General features: G+C 34.8%; 1 protein-coding gene across 1 annotated transcript; it reads left to right on the top strand.

Annotated features, from left to right (window-relative positions):
• The first annotated feature begins 14,131 nt into the window (after positions 1-14,131).
• On the top strand, positions 14,132-14,936 carry LOC102152033 (transcription initiation factor TFIID subunit 12-like). The gene has a single exon (XM_038553360.1). It carries the CDS (start codon positions 14,267-14,269, stop codon positions 14,750-14,752), a length of 486 nt encoding a protein of 161 aa, XP_038409288.1. The 5' UTR covers positions 14,132-14,266; the 3' UTR covers positions 14,753-14,936.
• Positions 14,937-16,820: the final 1,884 nt, after the last annotated feature.

Raw genomic sequence — 16,820 nt, 5'->3', positions numbered from 1 at the left:
CTTTTTCCTTCCTTCTGATTTAAAATATACTATTTATTATATACATAATATTTAGCATTTTAATCATTTTTCAGTGTACAGTTCTGTAACATTAAGTGAATTCATTCACATGGCAGCACAATCATCCATCACCACCATCATTGCCATCTATCTCCAGAACTTCTTCACATTCCCCAACAGGGACTCTTTACCCATTAAACACTAAGTTTTCATTCTTCCTTTCTCCAAGCTCTGTGAGTGATCATTTTACCCTATCCCCATTTTCAATAACATTATTATCAGATTTCTTAATTCTTCAGTTTTACTGAACTAGATCATGTTAAATATCATTTTATTGTTATCATGTGCTCCATTTTTTTTTCAGTGTGATTGAGCAACCTTTCATAAGTGCATCAGGACCGTTTTCATTTTTGTGAAATAACTAATTAAAAATATATCAGCTTTACTTATTTATTTTTTATTATAAATTTATTTTTTATTGGTGTTCAACTTGCCAACATATAGAATAACACCTAGTGCTCATCCCATCAAGTGCCCCTCTCAGTGCCCATCACCCAGTCATCCCCACTCCCCACCCACTTCCCCTTCCACCACCCCTAGTTCATTTCCCAGAGTTAGGAGTCTTTCATGTTCTGTCTCCCTTTCTGATATATCAGCTTTATTGAGATATAATTCATTATGATACAACTCACCTATTCAACATATACAATTCAATTCTTATGAATATATTCAGAGTCGTGCAATCATCATTATGATCAGTTTTAGAATGTTTTAACCACCCTAAAAGAATCTGTACTCAGCAATAACTCCAAAGTTCCTTCTATACCCTCAGTCCTAAATAATCACTAATCTATATTCTGTCTCTATACAGTTTCCTGTTCTGGACATTTAATATAAATACCATCATAAAATATGTTGAGTTTTGTGACTGGCTTTCTCATTTAGCATGTTTTCAAGGTCCACCCATGTAATAGTATATATCAGCACATCCTTACGGTTTTTTGCAGAAAAATATTCTATTGTATGGATATATCATGTTTTGTTTATCTGTTGTTAACACTTGTTATTATCTGTTCTTTTAAATTGTATCCATTTAGTATCTCATTGTGGCTTTGATTTGAGTTGTGGTAATTACTAGTGGTGTTGAATTTTGAACAAAAGTATTTTACTTGGTAGGTAAGAGTAACAAAAGTAAGGAATAGAAAAGTAGGACAGAGACCGGAAAAAATCTAATGAAGGATACACTATCAAGCAGATGGACCCTGTGTGCAACTGGACTTACACTATTTTATAATTTCTGATAGTTTGACCCCACAAATTAACATAATCATCATCATTATGATATTTAGACCTTTTTACAAAGATTTACCTATATGATTAATGATTTTTACTGTTGTTTTAAATTTTTAACCATCTCAGCCTTCTTTCTGGGATTATCTTTTCTTTCTGAATGTTAGTCTTTAGAATTTCTTTTATTGAAATATCCTTGGCAATAAATCTATATAAATACCCTTAGTATATACTAATCTAAAAAGTCTTTTATTTCATCCTGTCCTTGAAAGATACTTTTGCTCAATACATAATTTTAGGTAGACAGCTATTTTCTCACAGTAGTTCAAAAATATTTTACTATTCCTTGTATTCCATTATTGCTTTTGACAAGTCTATTATCATTATAATTGATCCTTTTATGGATGATCTATCTTTTCTTCACTACTATTTGTATCGCCATTTCTTCCTTTGCCTCTCCACTACTCTCTTTGTCATTAAAAAAATGCTATGAATAACATTACTGACTACTATTAATGAATCCCTAGTATGAACCAGGGATTACACTAATATACATATTTCTCTTCCATCATTAACATTTACAACATCCCCATGAATTACTATTCTTAGACCCATTCTACAAATGAGGAATTGAGGCACAAAGTGCTAAATTCTCAAGGCTATGCAGCCTTGGTGGAACAGGTATGGGATCTGAGTCTGCCTGATTCTAGAAGCTGTGCTTTTAGCAGATTTGCAATCTTTAGGTGAATTTTCACCCCTGCCCTCTCATGCACTGCCATTGAACCTCAACTGAGCTTAAAATAAGATAGGTATTTCTGATGATAATTTATGTGCAGTTCAATTAATATCTCCTGCCAAGCTAAACTAAGAGTCCTTTTAAAAAAGCACACTCTTAGAAATAGACACGGTGGGGACTGTAATAGGATTATGTCGTAGAAAATTTACGACTAGGATTTTACAACTGTTTTACAATTTCACTTTTTAGACAGTGGAAAATTTATTTCTAAAAGCTATTGTCAGGGGGCACCTAGGTGGCTCAGTTGGTTAAGCATCTGCCTTCGTTCGGCTCAGGTCAGGATACCAGGGTCCTGGGACCGAACCCTGAGCAGGGAGCCTGCTTCTCCCCCACCCTCTGCTGCCAGACTCAGTCTCTCTGTCAAATAAATAAATAAAACCTTAAAAAAATTCATTGTCATATATTTGTAAAATTCCCTATATTTATATGATTATATTTATACACTTTTCAAAGAGATTCAACTGAAAAGATGTTTTTTATTTTTTAAATTTTATTTTAGCATAATGTGGATTTACATATTAAATTCATTGTTGCAATATTTTGTGGTGTTATTTAATAACTATGTGATATAGTAATTAATTTTATTTTATTTTTAAATAATATACAGAAACTCATTACATTTATATATGAAGACATAATGGCTCTTAGCCTTTAGGAGATCAACAAAATAAGTTAAATAAGACAGTGATGATTACCAATTCTGTGTTTAAATTATCATTTCTAACTATAGCTGCTTAGTACTTTTTCCCCCCTAGAACTAGAAAAACTAGAGACTTATTTTATTAGCTGGAAAAAAATGAAGTATAAAAGAAATGCAATGAGCTTCATTTTTTACACATATAAATAGCGTGAAATGTATATCCTATCTAATGAAAACAAAGAATGTATTCATCTTAGTGCAAAAAACATTTAAATTTTAGAGTTAGAACACCAGTCACCTTAAAGTATGATTAACCAAAGACTAGTTATTCTATTTGTTTGTTAGACACTTGCTTTCTTCCAGAATTCCTATATTTAGACAATATCTAGACTTCAAACATACTTACTATGTAATTCCATTGTCTAATCTCATCTATGTTATCTCTGAAATCCTGAAATTCAAATAAATCTCAACCAAATCATATACTCTTGGAGCTTTGAACAGATACAATTTACTTTATGGGGGAACATATTATTAGTATCACTAAATATTCAGTGGTTACATTAAATTATTACAGTAATCACAACTGTATACCTAGATATCTATTTTTATAGCAAATGGGAATTAATCATTTTGAGTTCTCTTTGTCTGAAACACTGAAGTGCTGAAAATTCTCATATATTTTGTCTCTACTGTCTATATCCATTGATTGCCTTGGTAAAGTCCTTCATTGTCTCTTGACTGAACTGTTGCCAGAGCTTCTAATTAGTCCCTGCCTGAGTCTTTCTACCACAACCCACTTACAATGTAGAATCCTATAATATCTCCATAATAATCCCTCATGTAAAGACTTTTAATGGCTCCCTGTTACCTCCTTATTAAGGTTATTATCATATTGCCTTTGCAATCTCACCTCAACATAATTCTCTGTGGATCTCTGGACCTTTTAAAATATTTTTCCAAAGTATCCAGAAGGGAAATCAAATTAAACATTTCCTATCACTTGAATATATCATGGCTCTAACAATAGCTTATCTTTTCACATTTTTTTTTGGTTGTTTCATCATCTGCTTTACTTGAGTAATTTTTACATGTCTTTCAAGAGCCATCTCAAAGTTTACTTTCTTAGTTATGTCTCCATGGACACTCCCAGATTGTTTGCCATACTCTCCCATGTTTCCAAAGCTGTTGGCACAAAATTCATCATAAAATGCTTTACATTTTGGTGCACTTACATATCTGTCTCTTCCACAGGTTTGTGAATCCTTTGCGGGCAGGAATCATGTCATATTCACCTTTGTATTCTTTGTACCAAATAGTTTTATGAATAAATTAAATAGTAAAGAGTGATCAAAGTTTCCTTGTAATAGTTTTGTTAGATAGAAACAGTAGCTATGGTGATCCTTTATGTTTTAAAGTGGCCACCTTTGGATACATCTTCAGCATGACAACTTTATTACTTAGACAAGCCAAATGCATAGGCTGACTATATGATCTCGTGACACTCTAACGTTTTCCTATGATTGTTTATTTTTAACTTTATTGACTTTTAAAGTGTTATTGTCTATTTTCCCTTCTAGACTGTAGACTCTGTCAGAGAGGCAATCATGTCTACCTAGCTCATCGGGTATTCTAGGACTTTGCACAGTGGTTGATATCAATGTCATTGAATTCATTTGTTAACTAGTTAGTCAGTTGGTAGATGATAAAATCAAGAGTCACAAGTGTGGGTTCCATTCCATCTCAATTCTTTCCTAGTTCTTATGCTGCCACTTCCAGATTCTCTAAAATCCCATTATCTCATGTGTAAATGAGGCAAAAACACCTGCTAACATGACAAGATCTGGAAGGATCAAGGGAGAAAATAATTATAAACAACTGACAAACTGGACAAGATGAAAAAATATGAAGTATTATTAGTCTTACACAGAAAAAGACTGCAGTAAAGGAAAGTCTAGCACAAATTAAGCTGGTGCTTTATGGTGTAATTATAAATCATTCTTTTCATAGCAGAAACTTTTTTTTTTCTTTTAAAGATTTTATTTATTCATGAGAGATAGAGCAAGAGGCAGAGGCAGAGGGAGAAACAGGCTCCCTATGAAGCAGGAAGCAGTTCAGGTCAGGATCATGACCTCAGCCAAAGGCAGGCATTTAACCAACTGAGTCACACAGGTGCCCCAAGAAACTCTTGATAGACACATTTTAGGTACTGAACTTTGAGAGTGGGAAAGTTCTCCAATATGATTTCTAGATAAATTGAGAAAACTGAAAAATAGATTGAATTGAATTTTTGTATTCCTCCAAAATTTATATGTGAAATCCTAACCCTCACATGATGGATTAGGATGAGGGGCCTTTGAGAGAGAATTAGGTCATGAGGGTAAAGCCTTTGTAAATGGGATTAGAACATTTATAAATAAGACCACATGGGACACCTGGGTGGCTCAGCAGTTGAACATCTGCCTTTGGCTCAGGCCATGATCCCGGGATCTGGGATCGAGTCCCACATTGGGGTCCTTGCAGGGACCCTGCTTCTCTCTCTATGTCTCTGCCTCCCTCCCTCCCTCCCTCCCTCCCTCCCTCCCTCCTTCCCCCCTTCCTCTCTCTCTGTTTCTCTCTGTGTCTCTCATGAATAAAATCTTTCAAAAAAAAAAAAAAAAAGAAAAGAAAACCACAGAGAACTCTCTTTCTCCCTTTCACCATGCAAGTACACAGCAAGAAAACGGGCAATCTATGATCCAGGTTCTCACCAGACATCAAATCTGCCTGCCCTTGACCTTGGATTTCTCAGACTCCAGAACTGTGAGAAATAAATGTTTGTTATTTAAGCCATCCAATCTATGTTTTTGTTGTTGGTAGTGATGGTGGTGCCCTTATGAGAGATAACAAAAAGCTTGCTCAGGCACTCTCTCTGCCATGTGAGAATACAACATGAAGGTGGCCAGAAAGCCAGGACAAGACCCCTCACTAAAACCCAACCATGGTATTGTTAAATCCACCCAGTCTATATTTTTTTTGCCATAGCAGCCCAAACAGACTAGTATATGGTCCACTATAATTCTCTAGATCCTTTACAAATATTTTTTATAAAATCAGTTTCCTTAAAATTAAACTGATATTCTATAAAAATGATCCAAAGTTAAAAATCATAATGCCTTTCTCATGACCAAGTATATAGATAGAAACTAAAATTCAAAAATGTAATTAATCCTTTACTCTTGTCAATGTTTAAGATGTTAAAAGCCTAACACTATTAAAACCTAAACAAAAGTAAGAACAGTTTGTTTCTAATCAACTTTTAGTTCTTTTTTTTAACTATTTATTTATTTATTTATTTATGTATTTATTTATTATAGTCACAGAGAGAGAGAGAGGCAGAGACACAGGGAGAGGGAGAAGCAGGCTCCATGCACCGGGAGCCCGACGTGGGATTCGATCCCGGGTCTCCAGGATCGTGCCCTGGGCCAAAGGCAGGCGCTAAACCACTGCTCCACCCAGGGATCCCAACTTTTTGTTCTTGGTCTTGGATAGGGATCTCATTCAGATTCTCTGTGCAGAGCAAGCGTAGATAAAACCAATCAGTCTCTCCAGAGAACATTATGTGTTTCACTTCTTCATAGAGCATGTAACACTATCATAAAGCTAGCCCTGCAAATAGTAAAGTTAGCAGAAGTTAATCTTTGCTCCTAAAGAAGTTATTACAGCAAAGATGATGTCCCTGGCTCTACTTAAGATAAAAGCAGAATATCAAAAAAGGAAGGTGGACATGGAAAAATCTGGCATTTAGCCTCATCATAATGCTGGTCAATTTGTCTTAGGTTTATAGAATGTATGATCTGTGAGATTAAATAAATTGGGAAAAGGTATGGCTACGTATTTGTATTAGCTTTCTATTGTTACTATAACAAATGACCAAAAATTTCATGTCTTACACCACCATAAATTTATTCTGTTGCAGTTCTGAAGGTCAGTAGTCTAAAAGGAGTCAGCAGGACTGCATTTTTTCTGTAGGCTCTAGGAGAGAACTTATTTCTCACCTTTCCAGCTTTTAGAGATCATCTGCTTTGCTTGACTCTTGGCTGTTTTTCTTTCATTGTTATATCTTCTCTGAGTCTGACCCTCCTGCCTCTCTCAAAGAGGCCTTTGTGATTACATTGAGCCAATCCAGATGAATCCAGGACAATTTCCCCATTTTAAGATGCTTAACTTTAATCACATCTGAAAAAGCCATTTTGCCCTATAAAATAATATATTCTGAAGTTTGGGGAAGTAGGACACAGATCTCTTTGGGGAGCCACTATTCTGCCTACCATAATATTTACCATTTAAGAAGAAGACCAAAAAAAAAAAAAAAAAAAAAAAAAAAAAAAGACTGCTAATGTATACTTATTTCCCATTAAGTGTTCCCAAAGAAACTAGAATTTTGCCCTTGTAGCATCCATTATTTTGAAGCCTTTCTTGCTACTCCTTTCTAAATTCATCCTCTTAATTTTTATTCTGCTTTTAGCCTTCTGTCTCCAACATACACCAATGCTGAGTTGAACATAAGGCACAAGAACACAGGTTGCACTCTCCCTGATGAGTACTAACTAATAGCAGAGGTTTACCCTTGCTTTCTCCAAATTTCCAACATCTTGCTTTGGTCTCCACTTCACCTAATTATAAAGGCACTTTCTAGGAGATTTTCCATCATTTGTATATTTCTATCATTCGGGGAATCATCATCAGCATACTCCTGAGTCAAACTACAGTTGATATACCTGAAGCTTATGCTCACATGTGACTAGAGAGGACCAATATTTCAGCCACATGTTCTTCTCTAGACTTTTTTCATTCATTCATTATCTTTAATATTTTACAGGTCTTAAATAATTTTTATCACCTCAGTGGTAGAGCATTATACCCATCTATTTCTACTATTCTCTTCAGAACTGGACTATGACTCTGGTAAATATTTCTGATTTTAATCTTCAACTACTTTCAAAAAGACTCAACTGAAATTTTTAAAAGGCCTAGCCAGCCTCCTAATTTTCTTATAGGGCTACAAATCTTTACTGAATATGAAAGTCTTTTTTCCTTTATCTTTGTTTTGGGATGCAGACTTTTTTTTCTACCAAAGTATTCCATTAGATTTTATATTATGAAGTCTCCGGTAGTAATATATATGAAAGTAATGAATTCAAGCTCTCTAAAATGTAAATCCATTGAAATAAATCTTAGTCACCTTCACCTCCTTGAGTGGATAATACTACCTAGAAGGGTTTTCTCATGATATCAATATTGCAAAAAATCAATAAGCAGACTGCATTGAAATATTTGTATAGAAAATATAAACCAATTTTCTCTCTGGATTTTCAGATGTTTATTTCAATGGTTACTTCCTATAACTGCATCATTTTCAAAAATCTTCAGGTTAAGCCATTTACTACAATTTATTATTAATCATGCTTCTCAGTGACAAAATGATTCATGCATAGCTATTTCATCAAAATCATTGGTTCAATCTCTATATAGGCTATATATCATAATCATAGCTAGCTGTTGTAAAAATATTTATTATGGACTATAAGGGGTCTTTGGAAAGTGAATGTAAAAAGATAAGTGCAATTATAGCACTGCTATAGGAAATGATCATTAAATGTATTTATGCTATAAGTCTTCATTTTATTACATCAGTTTATAAAAATAAGTTAAAAAAACTGTCTTTTGACAGTTTATGAACCTGTATAAAGGATGTAAAGATTCATAAATAAAAGCAAGATAAGGAAATAGCTTTTCCAGATAAATACAAGTAAATCTGTATGTGAGATTTTCGGTTGATTACATATTTCCCTTCTATACATTTTTAATCATTATGAACATAATTATATTAATTTCAATAGATAGAGTTGAAAACTTCAAAGACATTCCAGTCAAGATTATTATCGAATTTCAAACATTAATCAGTCACTTGCAACTCCAAACAAACAGCAATGGTAGAAATATATGCTTAAATGCATTTAAAAGGTATAGTTATAAAAAAAAAGCAAGCTATACATCTCTAAGAACAATGTATGTAATATAAAAAGTACAATGGTTAACAGTTAAAGCTGTATCCCTACTGGGTTTTGGGGAATGAACATAGGTAAAGGTGCTTGAAATTGTTTTTTCTCCTTTGAGTTACTGGAATGGAAAATAGTCCACACACGTCAAGGGATGAGAGCCAGGCTAAAGATGGAACCAGTGGCTTCCACTTCCATCCCTCCTAGAAAGGAATGCTGGAAAGAGCTGAAATTGTTGCCCAGGTCTAAGCTTTGAAATTCTCCCTGAAGAAATGGAACTAAGTGGATACAGTTGCACAGATAGGACCTAAGTAAAGTTGGTAAATAGATCTGTGAAATCACACCTGACTAGGGCTGAGAGTCACAATGATCACCGTTTCTAAGATGAGACCCCCAGGAAGCTAGATAAGGGTTATAAAACTCTAGATGAGGAGGATAACTATTACTCAAGATAAGATAAAAATCAAAGTTTTAAAGTACAAGTAAAAAAATAAGTGCTCTATATGTGATAAAAGATGGTCTGAAACAATTAGAAAAATTTATTCTTAAAGTGATACAATAATAGAACAATAATATTAAAAGATTTACAATAATATTAAAAGATTTAAAAATGAGTATTTCTTTATATAATCCTGATGAGAATTCAAAATGGTACAACTACCTTGAAAAATTGGCAGTTGATAACCTGAAGGAAAATTAAGCATCCAAACCCCTATGACCCAGAAATTCCATTCCTACATATTTATCCAAAATAAATGAAAATCTATGCTCAAAAGTCTTGTACAGAATGCTCACAGGCTTATTTATAATAATCTCAAATTGGAAACAATTCATATAGGAGAATGCGAAAGCACACCGTGGTAAATTCATATTATTATTATTTTTGAAGATTTTATTTATTTATTTATTATTTATTTAGAGAGCATGAGTTGGAAGAAGAGCAGAGGAAGAGGGAGAGAGAGAATTTCATGCAGAGTCCACAATGGACTGGGAAGCTGACTGGGGAGTGCAGAGCTCACTTGGGCTCGATCTCACGACCCTGAGCTCATGACGTGAGCCAAAGTCAAGAGTTGGACACTTAACCAACTGAGACACTGAGGCACCCAGTTAATTCATATTATAAAATATTACTGTTCAGCAAAAAAAAAAACAAACAACTGATACACACAACAACATGGACAGATGTCAAAATGATTTGTTGAGCAAAGTAAACCGGAAACAAAAAAAAAAACTACATGCTGTATAATTCCATTTATTTATCAAGAATAGACAAGAGTGAGGCACCTGGGTAATTCAGTTGGTTTAACATACAAGTTTTGCTCTTAGCTCAGGATCTGATGGTGGTGAAACTGAGCCCCTAGTCCTGCTCCACATTCAGTGGGGAGTTTGCTTGAGATTCTCTCTCCCTCTGTTTCTTCCCTGCCCCTCCTGCTCTCTCACTCTCTCTAAAATAAATAAATAAGTCTTAAGAAAAGGACAAGAATGATCTATAATGGTAAAAATCAAAGCGGTGGTTGCCTCGGACTGCTGTCAAGGGACACAGTGGGACTCACAGTTGTTACTGTTGTCTTGATTAGACTAATGGTAACATCTATATATATATATATATATATATATATATATATATATATAGTCAAAATTCATTAAACTATGTGCTTAAGTTTTCTCTGATTACTTATGCAAATTGTATTCAATAAAGTTTTGTGAGCATAAAAAGTTCAGATAAGAAAGGAGGTAAAAAAAAATTGCATCCATAAAGCAATAAAAAGAAATTATGAAACATGCTAGGCAGATAGGACCCAAGAAACATATAAGTATATAATAGAACAAATTAGAAATCATGGAGAAACAAGCAATGGAAAGGAGACTAACTGAATGTTTAAAATTATTCAAACACTTGATTGATAAAGATAATGCAATGCATTCTAGACCAGACCCATCAGAAAGAGATTTTGTTAACTAGAATACTATAATGAAGGATTCATTCAAAATGTACCCCAAAATGATAGAGATAAAAAAATATATACTTCATGGTAAGAGGTATAGAGAATAGTATAAAGGGAATCAGAATTCATAGAAATTAGAAAGTAAGATAATAGAGGCAACCTCTATTCAAAAACATAGCGTATACATTTTTCCAGATCTAAATAAAGCTAGAAGTCTCCAAATACAAAGTGTACCATGAGGCAAAGCAGGATGAACAAAAGTCCACACTTAGCCACATGGTGTGAAATTGAATATTATATAACTAAAATATTGCAAACTAATATTAAAGAAGGAAGAAATACTGTAACAAAAGATCAGATGTACCTCAAGTACAATGTTTCATTAATAATACTAGATAATAGATAATATTAGATCAGTATCTTAAACTATTAACCAGGACACCTGAGTGGTGATCCTGGAGCCCCGGGATTGAGTTTCACATCAGGCTCCCTACACGGAGCCTGATTCTCCTTCTACCTCTTTCTCTCTCTCTCTCTCTCTCTCTCTCTTTCTCTGCTCCTCATGAATAAATAAATAAAAATCTTTAAAAAAATCTATTAACTAACAATTCAATATTCTCTTACTATGGAACAATGAAGATAAAACAGAGATACTTTCGGGGCACCCGGTTGGCTCAGTTGGTTAAACATCTACCTACCTACATGGATGAATAATGAAATACCAGGCTCATGCTAACAAAAGAAAATGGATATAGCAGCAGTAATATTAGTTAAAATAAGACTTAAGCAAAAAGTATTAATGGAAGTTAAATTCTATATTATTTGATTATAATTAAATCAGTAGAATTAATAATTAAATAATCACTAGAATTGACCTATAAGGAAATTTGTATATGTAAGTATATTATAGTATGTATGGGTTCAAATATGAAACATCATATAATGTTTGTCCTTCTCCGACTGACTTACTTCACTCCGCATAATACCCTCCAGTTCCATCTACATCGAAGCAAATGGTGGGTATTTGTCATTTCTAATGGCTGAGGAATATTCCATTGTATACATAAACCACATCTTCTTTATCCATTCATCTTTCGATGGACACCGAGGCTCCTTCCACAAACATTATATGGTCTCATTCATTTGGGGAATATAAATAATAGTGAAAGGGAATAGAAGGGAAGGGAGAAGAAATGGGTAGGAAATATCAGAGAGGGAGACAGAACATGAAGACTCCTGACTCTGGGAAATGAACTAGGGGGGTGGAAGCGGAGGAGGGCGGGGGGTGGGGGTGAATGGGTGACAGGCACTGAGGGGGGCACTTGACAGGATGAGCCCTGGGTGTTATTCTGTATCTTGGCAAATTGAACACCAATAAAAAATAAATTTATTATTAAAAAAAAACAAATATGAAACATCATCCATATATAATTTATATCACATTATTTGTGCTGTACCTCACATAACTTAAAGTGATATTTTTAGCTACCTCAGTTATTTTAAAGTCAACCTAAAGAGAAATTGTTACTTTGTTTACAAATTACAAAACAAATTAAGTAGAATGTTTTTGGGGAGCCATAGACAACAAGGTATCACAATAATACTTAGTCCTTGGTCATCCTGGCTGTGCAAACATGGAACCTATGCAACTTAACTGGCAGTATGTTTTTTAAAGGGTAGCTTTTTTCTTTTTTTCTTTCTTTTAGTCTAGCTTCCTAACTGACATCAAATTATTCAAAGCCTCCCTAGGCACAATAAAAATTTATTAAGGTGTACTGCTATAATAAAAAATACCAGCTTGTAGATTTTTACATGGTAATTCATATGAGAAAACATAAAAAATAATCTTAGAAAAGTGCATTCTGAAGTGTATTTTTTAAATATTCCAAAAGGAAAATGAATACTGTAACTTTCTTTTCTTCTTTTGAAATGTTCGCATATATTTTATAAAAATGACTACCCTAAGAATTCCAAACACATTTTAATGTAAATATATACATTCTATTTTATATTTACATAATGCTATTATTTAGGGAATATAAAATCATATGAATACTGATGAATTTATTCCCACATTTTGCTGAGAAATGAAGATATTTCAGAGTTTGATGTGGAATCAAAGCTTAAGGAGATGTTGCATGAAAGGCAGATACATGCAAAACAACTTTCAAAGGCCAAAAGAAAAAGGTCAACAAGTCCAGCTTGGTAAGAAATGGTTTAAGGGGATTTATCTATGGACAGAAACATGTTTTAGGCAGTGGCAAGATTAGATTTTTGCAATCCCACCTCTCATAAAACCTGCTTTTATACCCCTAAAGGCTAGGAAGTTACTGAAGACAATTCCTTGGAGACCACCCTAGATGAAAAGTTTGAGAATAGGTGTGTATCATAGTTGTAGCTCCAGAACAGATCAAGGATGTCATGCCCTTAGGGTGTACTTAGTATATTAAACAAAAGGAAAGAATGTATATGTGTGTGTGGGGGCGGGGGGAGGTGGAATTCAAGAGGGCTTCAGGTCAAAAAGTGGTCATCTCAGTGGATTTGTCCAAGATGTCATCAGTCTGGTTCAGATAGGTGATGAAATGTATAGGGGGTTCTATCCCTGAAATCACACCCTTTCATTCTGTTGTCATGACTGTTTTCCTATACAGTGTTACTAGATCTTATTAAGAAAGGTCAAACAGACAATTCGTAATAGTCAAATCGATTGTAATTTGAAAGGTAGACATGTTATATAATTAAATACTTCATTTGGATTTTCTTTTATTTACTAAAATTATGTACTATATCCTACGTCATACCCCTAGAAAGTAGGACAATTTTCCCCAGGTTGTCTGAAGTTTGTTTTGAAGATTACATCTATTTCGTAGTAAAGAGAACTGTTTTTTGGAAAGTTAGTTTTAGGGACGCATGGGTGGCTTAGTGGTTGAGCACCTCCCTTCCACCCAGAGCATGATTCTGGAGTCCTGGGATCGAGTCCCACATCAGGCTCCCTGCAAGGAGGAGCCTGCTTCTCTCTCCGCCTGTGTCTGCCTGTCTCTGTGCCTCTCATTAATAAATAAATAAAATATTTAAAAAAAGAGAGAAAGGTTTTAAATTAATTTTTGAAAATTCATTTTTATTTAAAAAAATCATTCTTATTGAGAGAAAAGTATGGAAGAATAAAAACATAGTCAAAAATAATTAATAAGGTACAAATATTTACTAAAAATGGATGAGGATTGAGTAATGGTAACACTAAATAAATAATATTCATTAAATACATTTGTTGAAATAGTGGATGAAATTTTCATTAAAGCTAGAGATTATTTAGTGCTAGTTATTAATATTACTGAAAACTTTAACTTTGAACTGAGTCAAGAAAGTAAAATATTATCCAAATGTGAATGCACAGCAGAAGTACTCAGGAGGGCCGAACGCTTCACTGGGGCAGTCTCCACATATCATGGGGAGATAGACGCTGCTGCCTTTGTTTGGCCTTGGTCCTCACAGCTCCAAAAAGAAACAGGATCTCGATAAGCTCTATGAGCTGAAGTCCAAAGCTCGGCAGATTATGAACCAGTTTGGCCCCTCAGCCCTAATCAACCTCTCCAATTTCTCATCCATAAAACTGGAACCAGCCAGCACCCCTCCACAAGGCTCCATGGCCAATAGCACTACAGTGGTAAAGGTACCAGGCACTCCTGGGACAGGAGGGCGTCTCAGCCCTGAGAACAATCAGGTATTGACCAAGAAGAAATTACAAGACTTAGTAAGAGAAGTGGATCCTAATGAGCAATTGGATGAAGATGTGGAGGAGATGCTGCTGCAGATTGCTGATGATTTTATCGAGAGTGTGGTGACAGCAGCCTGCCAGCTTGCTCGGCATCGCAAGTCCAGCACCCTGGAGGTGAAAGATGTCCAGCTGCATCTAGAACGCCAGAGGAACATGTGGATCCCGGGATTTGGCTCTGAAGAAACCCGACCCTACAAAAAGGCTTGCACCACAGAGGCCCACAAACAGAGAATGGCATTGATCCGGAAAACAACCAAGAAATAACACACGGAGAGGTCAGGGGATGGACAACAGTGTATTTGGAGATACTTGAGCTGAGACCTCAGCCATCTCATCCTTGGATTTTTTTTTAATGCTTTACAGAGAAGCATAGATTTTTTATTAACAGTGCAGCAATATCTATAATGACTGAGAGGATCTGCCAAAAGAATAAAGCCTCCTACCCCAACTTCCAGTCCCTTTTTCCTGACATCTCAAAGAAGAGCAACGTATCTTCCAGAGAAGATTTTATTTGTGGTTTATTATATAAGTGATTGAATATTGGACGAAGCATTATGGTCTTGTTTGGTGAGACAGTATTAGCAGGATTTGTAGAGGTTTGTGTTTCCTTCTCCCTTCCCCTTTTCCTTGTACTTTGTAATGTCAGTGTTTATATGAATATGACTTTCACTTGCTTTTCCAGAATAAAGAAGTTATTAATCGGAAAAAAAAAAAAAAAACAAATGTGAATGCACAAATAGTTCATTATTAGGCTGCCTCCTGCCCCCGCGGCCACCTTATAATAATATCTGAAGGAAATGGAAAATGTGTTAGGAGAGAAAATATTATTTTCAATAAACATGCTGGAATAATTTTTAATGCATCTTTCCAGGAAAAAGTTTGGCATAAGAAGTCTCCCTATTACCTATAGGGACATGTGTAGATTATATCACATCATTCTTGGGATGCCCTTTGTAGTATTTATTCACTAAAAGACCATGCTTATTTCTCTGACCATTATGCTAACCCTGCAATATTATTTGGTGAACACACTTTTACGTTTCCTAAAACTGTAGTTCTTGGCCCTCAGTCTACTTTTTACTAATTTCCCTGGATGTATTTATTGACTCTTAAGGTTAATAATTATTCTTAATTTTCATCTTTAGCTCTGATCTTTTACAATAAGTGTAGTTTCATATTTCCAGTTGCCTTAGTATGCATTTTACTTTGAAGATTAGCCGACTTCTGATAATTGACATTTATGTAACTGAGAAAAGATGTTAGTTCTGGTTAATGTGGCTGAATGGATAATCCTCAAATACTCATGCTAGAAAGATATGGATACAGGATGGAGAAAATGTAATTTCAAATTTATTTTTAAATTTTAAAATGTTAATTTTTTAAGTAAAAAAAAAATAAAATTTAAATGAAAGTGCCTAGCTGGCTGACAAAAAAGTTGGGAAAATGGGCCAAAGAGCAACAGAAAGCTTAAAAGTAGTTTAAGCATGAAATATTGATACCCTGGTTTGATTTGCCAGTCTTGGTAACCAAAAAACTTAACTTTCATATGAGGGTAAGAAATGATGCTTTGAGTTTACATAAGTTTGGGAGTTAGAAGTGAAACCACTGGGATCCCTGGGTGGCGCAGCGGTTTAGCGCCTGCCTTTGGCCCAGGGCAGGATCCTGGAGACCCGGGATCGAATCCCACGTCGGGCTCCCGGTGCATGGAGACTGCTTCTCCCTCTGCCTATGTCTCTGCCTCTCTCTCTCTGTGTGACTATCATAAATAAATAAATAAATAAAACCACTGCATGAACTAGGACTCTTGAAAAGCTGTGTTATCTGTGAAAAGGTGTAGTGGCAAAAAAATTCTTCATCAACTGGGTTATACTGTCAGTGAAGGGGAAGGGGAGTTCCTCTGATAATTCATATTATGGACTTCACTTATACAGTGGTGTTGGACATGTACTTATTTAAGGACTAGTTAACACTCAGGCTGGTAACTTATGATGGGTCAATATTGGTTTAACCTCTATATAGGCTCTATGTAAAGAAAAAGGAATATTAACTGGTAAAATGCAACACTTGTTAGAGGTAAGAAATATTAGTAAACTAGGACTAAAAGTGAATTTTCTTAACCACATAATGGTAGTTGCTTCAAGCCTACAGGAAAAATTGTCTTGATTGTTAGAACAATAGATTCATTTCACTTAGTGTGGGAAGCAGAATTCTAGAATGACTCACAATGACCGTTTGTCTTAAATAATTGCTTCTTCTCTGAATGTGGGTGGAACCCATCACTATGACAAGATATCACTCCCATAATTATGTTAACTTCTTTAGCAAATGAAAC

The sequence above is a fragment of the Canis lupus genome, chromosome 12 (genome assembly GCF_011100685.1).
Source record: "Canis lupus familiaris isolate Mischka breed German Shepherd chromosome 12, alternate assembly UU_Cfam_GSD_1.0, whole genome shotgun sequence".
Classification (NCBI taxonomy): domain Eukaryota; kingdom Metazoa; phylum Chordata; class Mammalia; order Carnivora; family Canidae; genus Canis; species Canis lupus.
The sequence above is the reverse complement of the archived record's forward strand: the minus strand, read 5'-3'. Positions and strand labels throughout refer to the sequence as shown.

Coding starts and splice junctions, on each gene's coding strand:
- LOC102152033 (XM_038553360.1), top strand. CDS start 14,267: ATGAACCAGTTTGGCCCCTCAGCCCTAATCAACCTCTCCAATTTCTCA.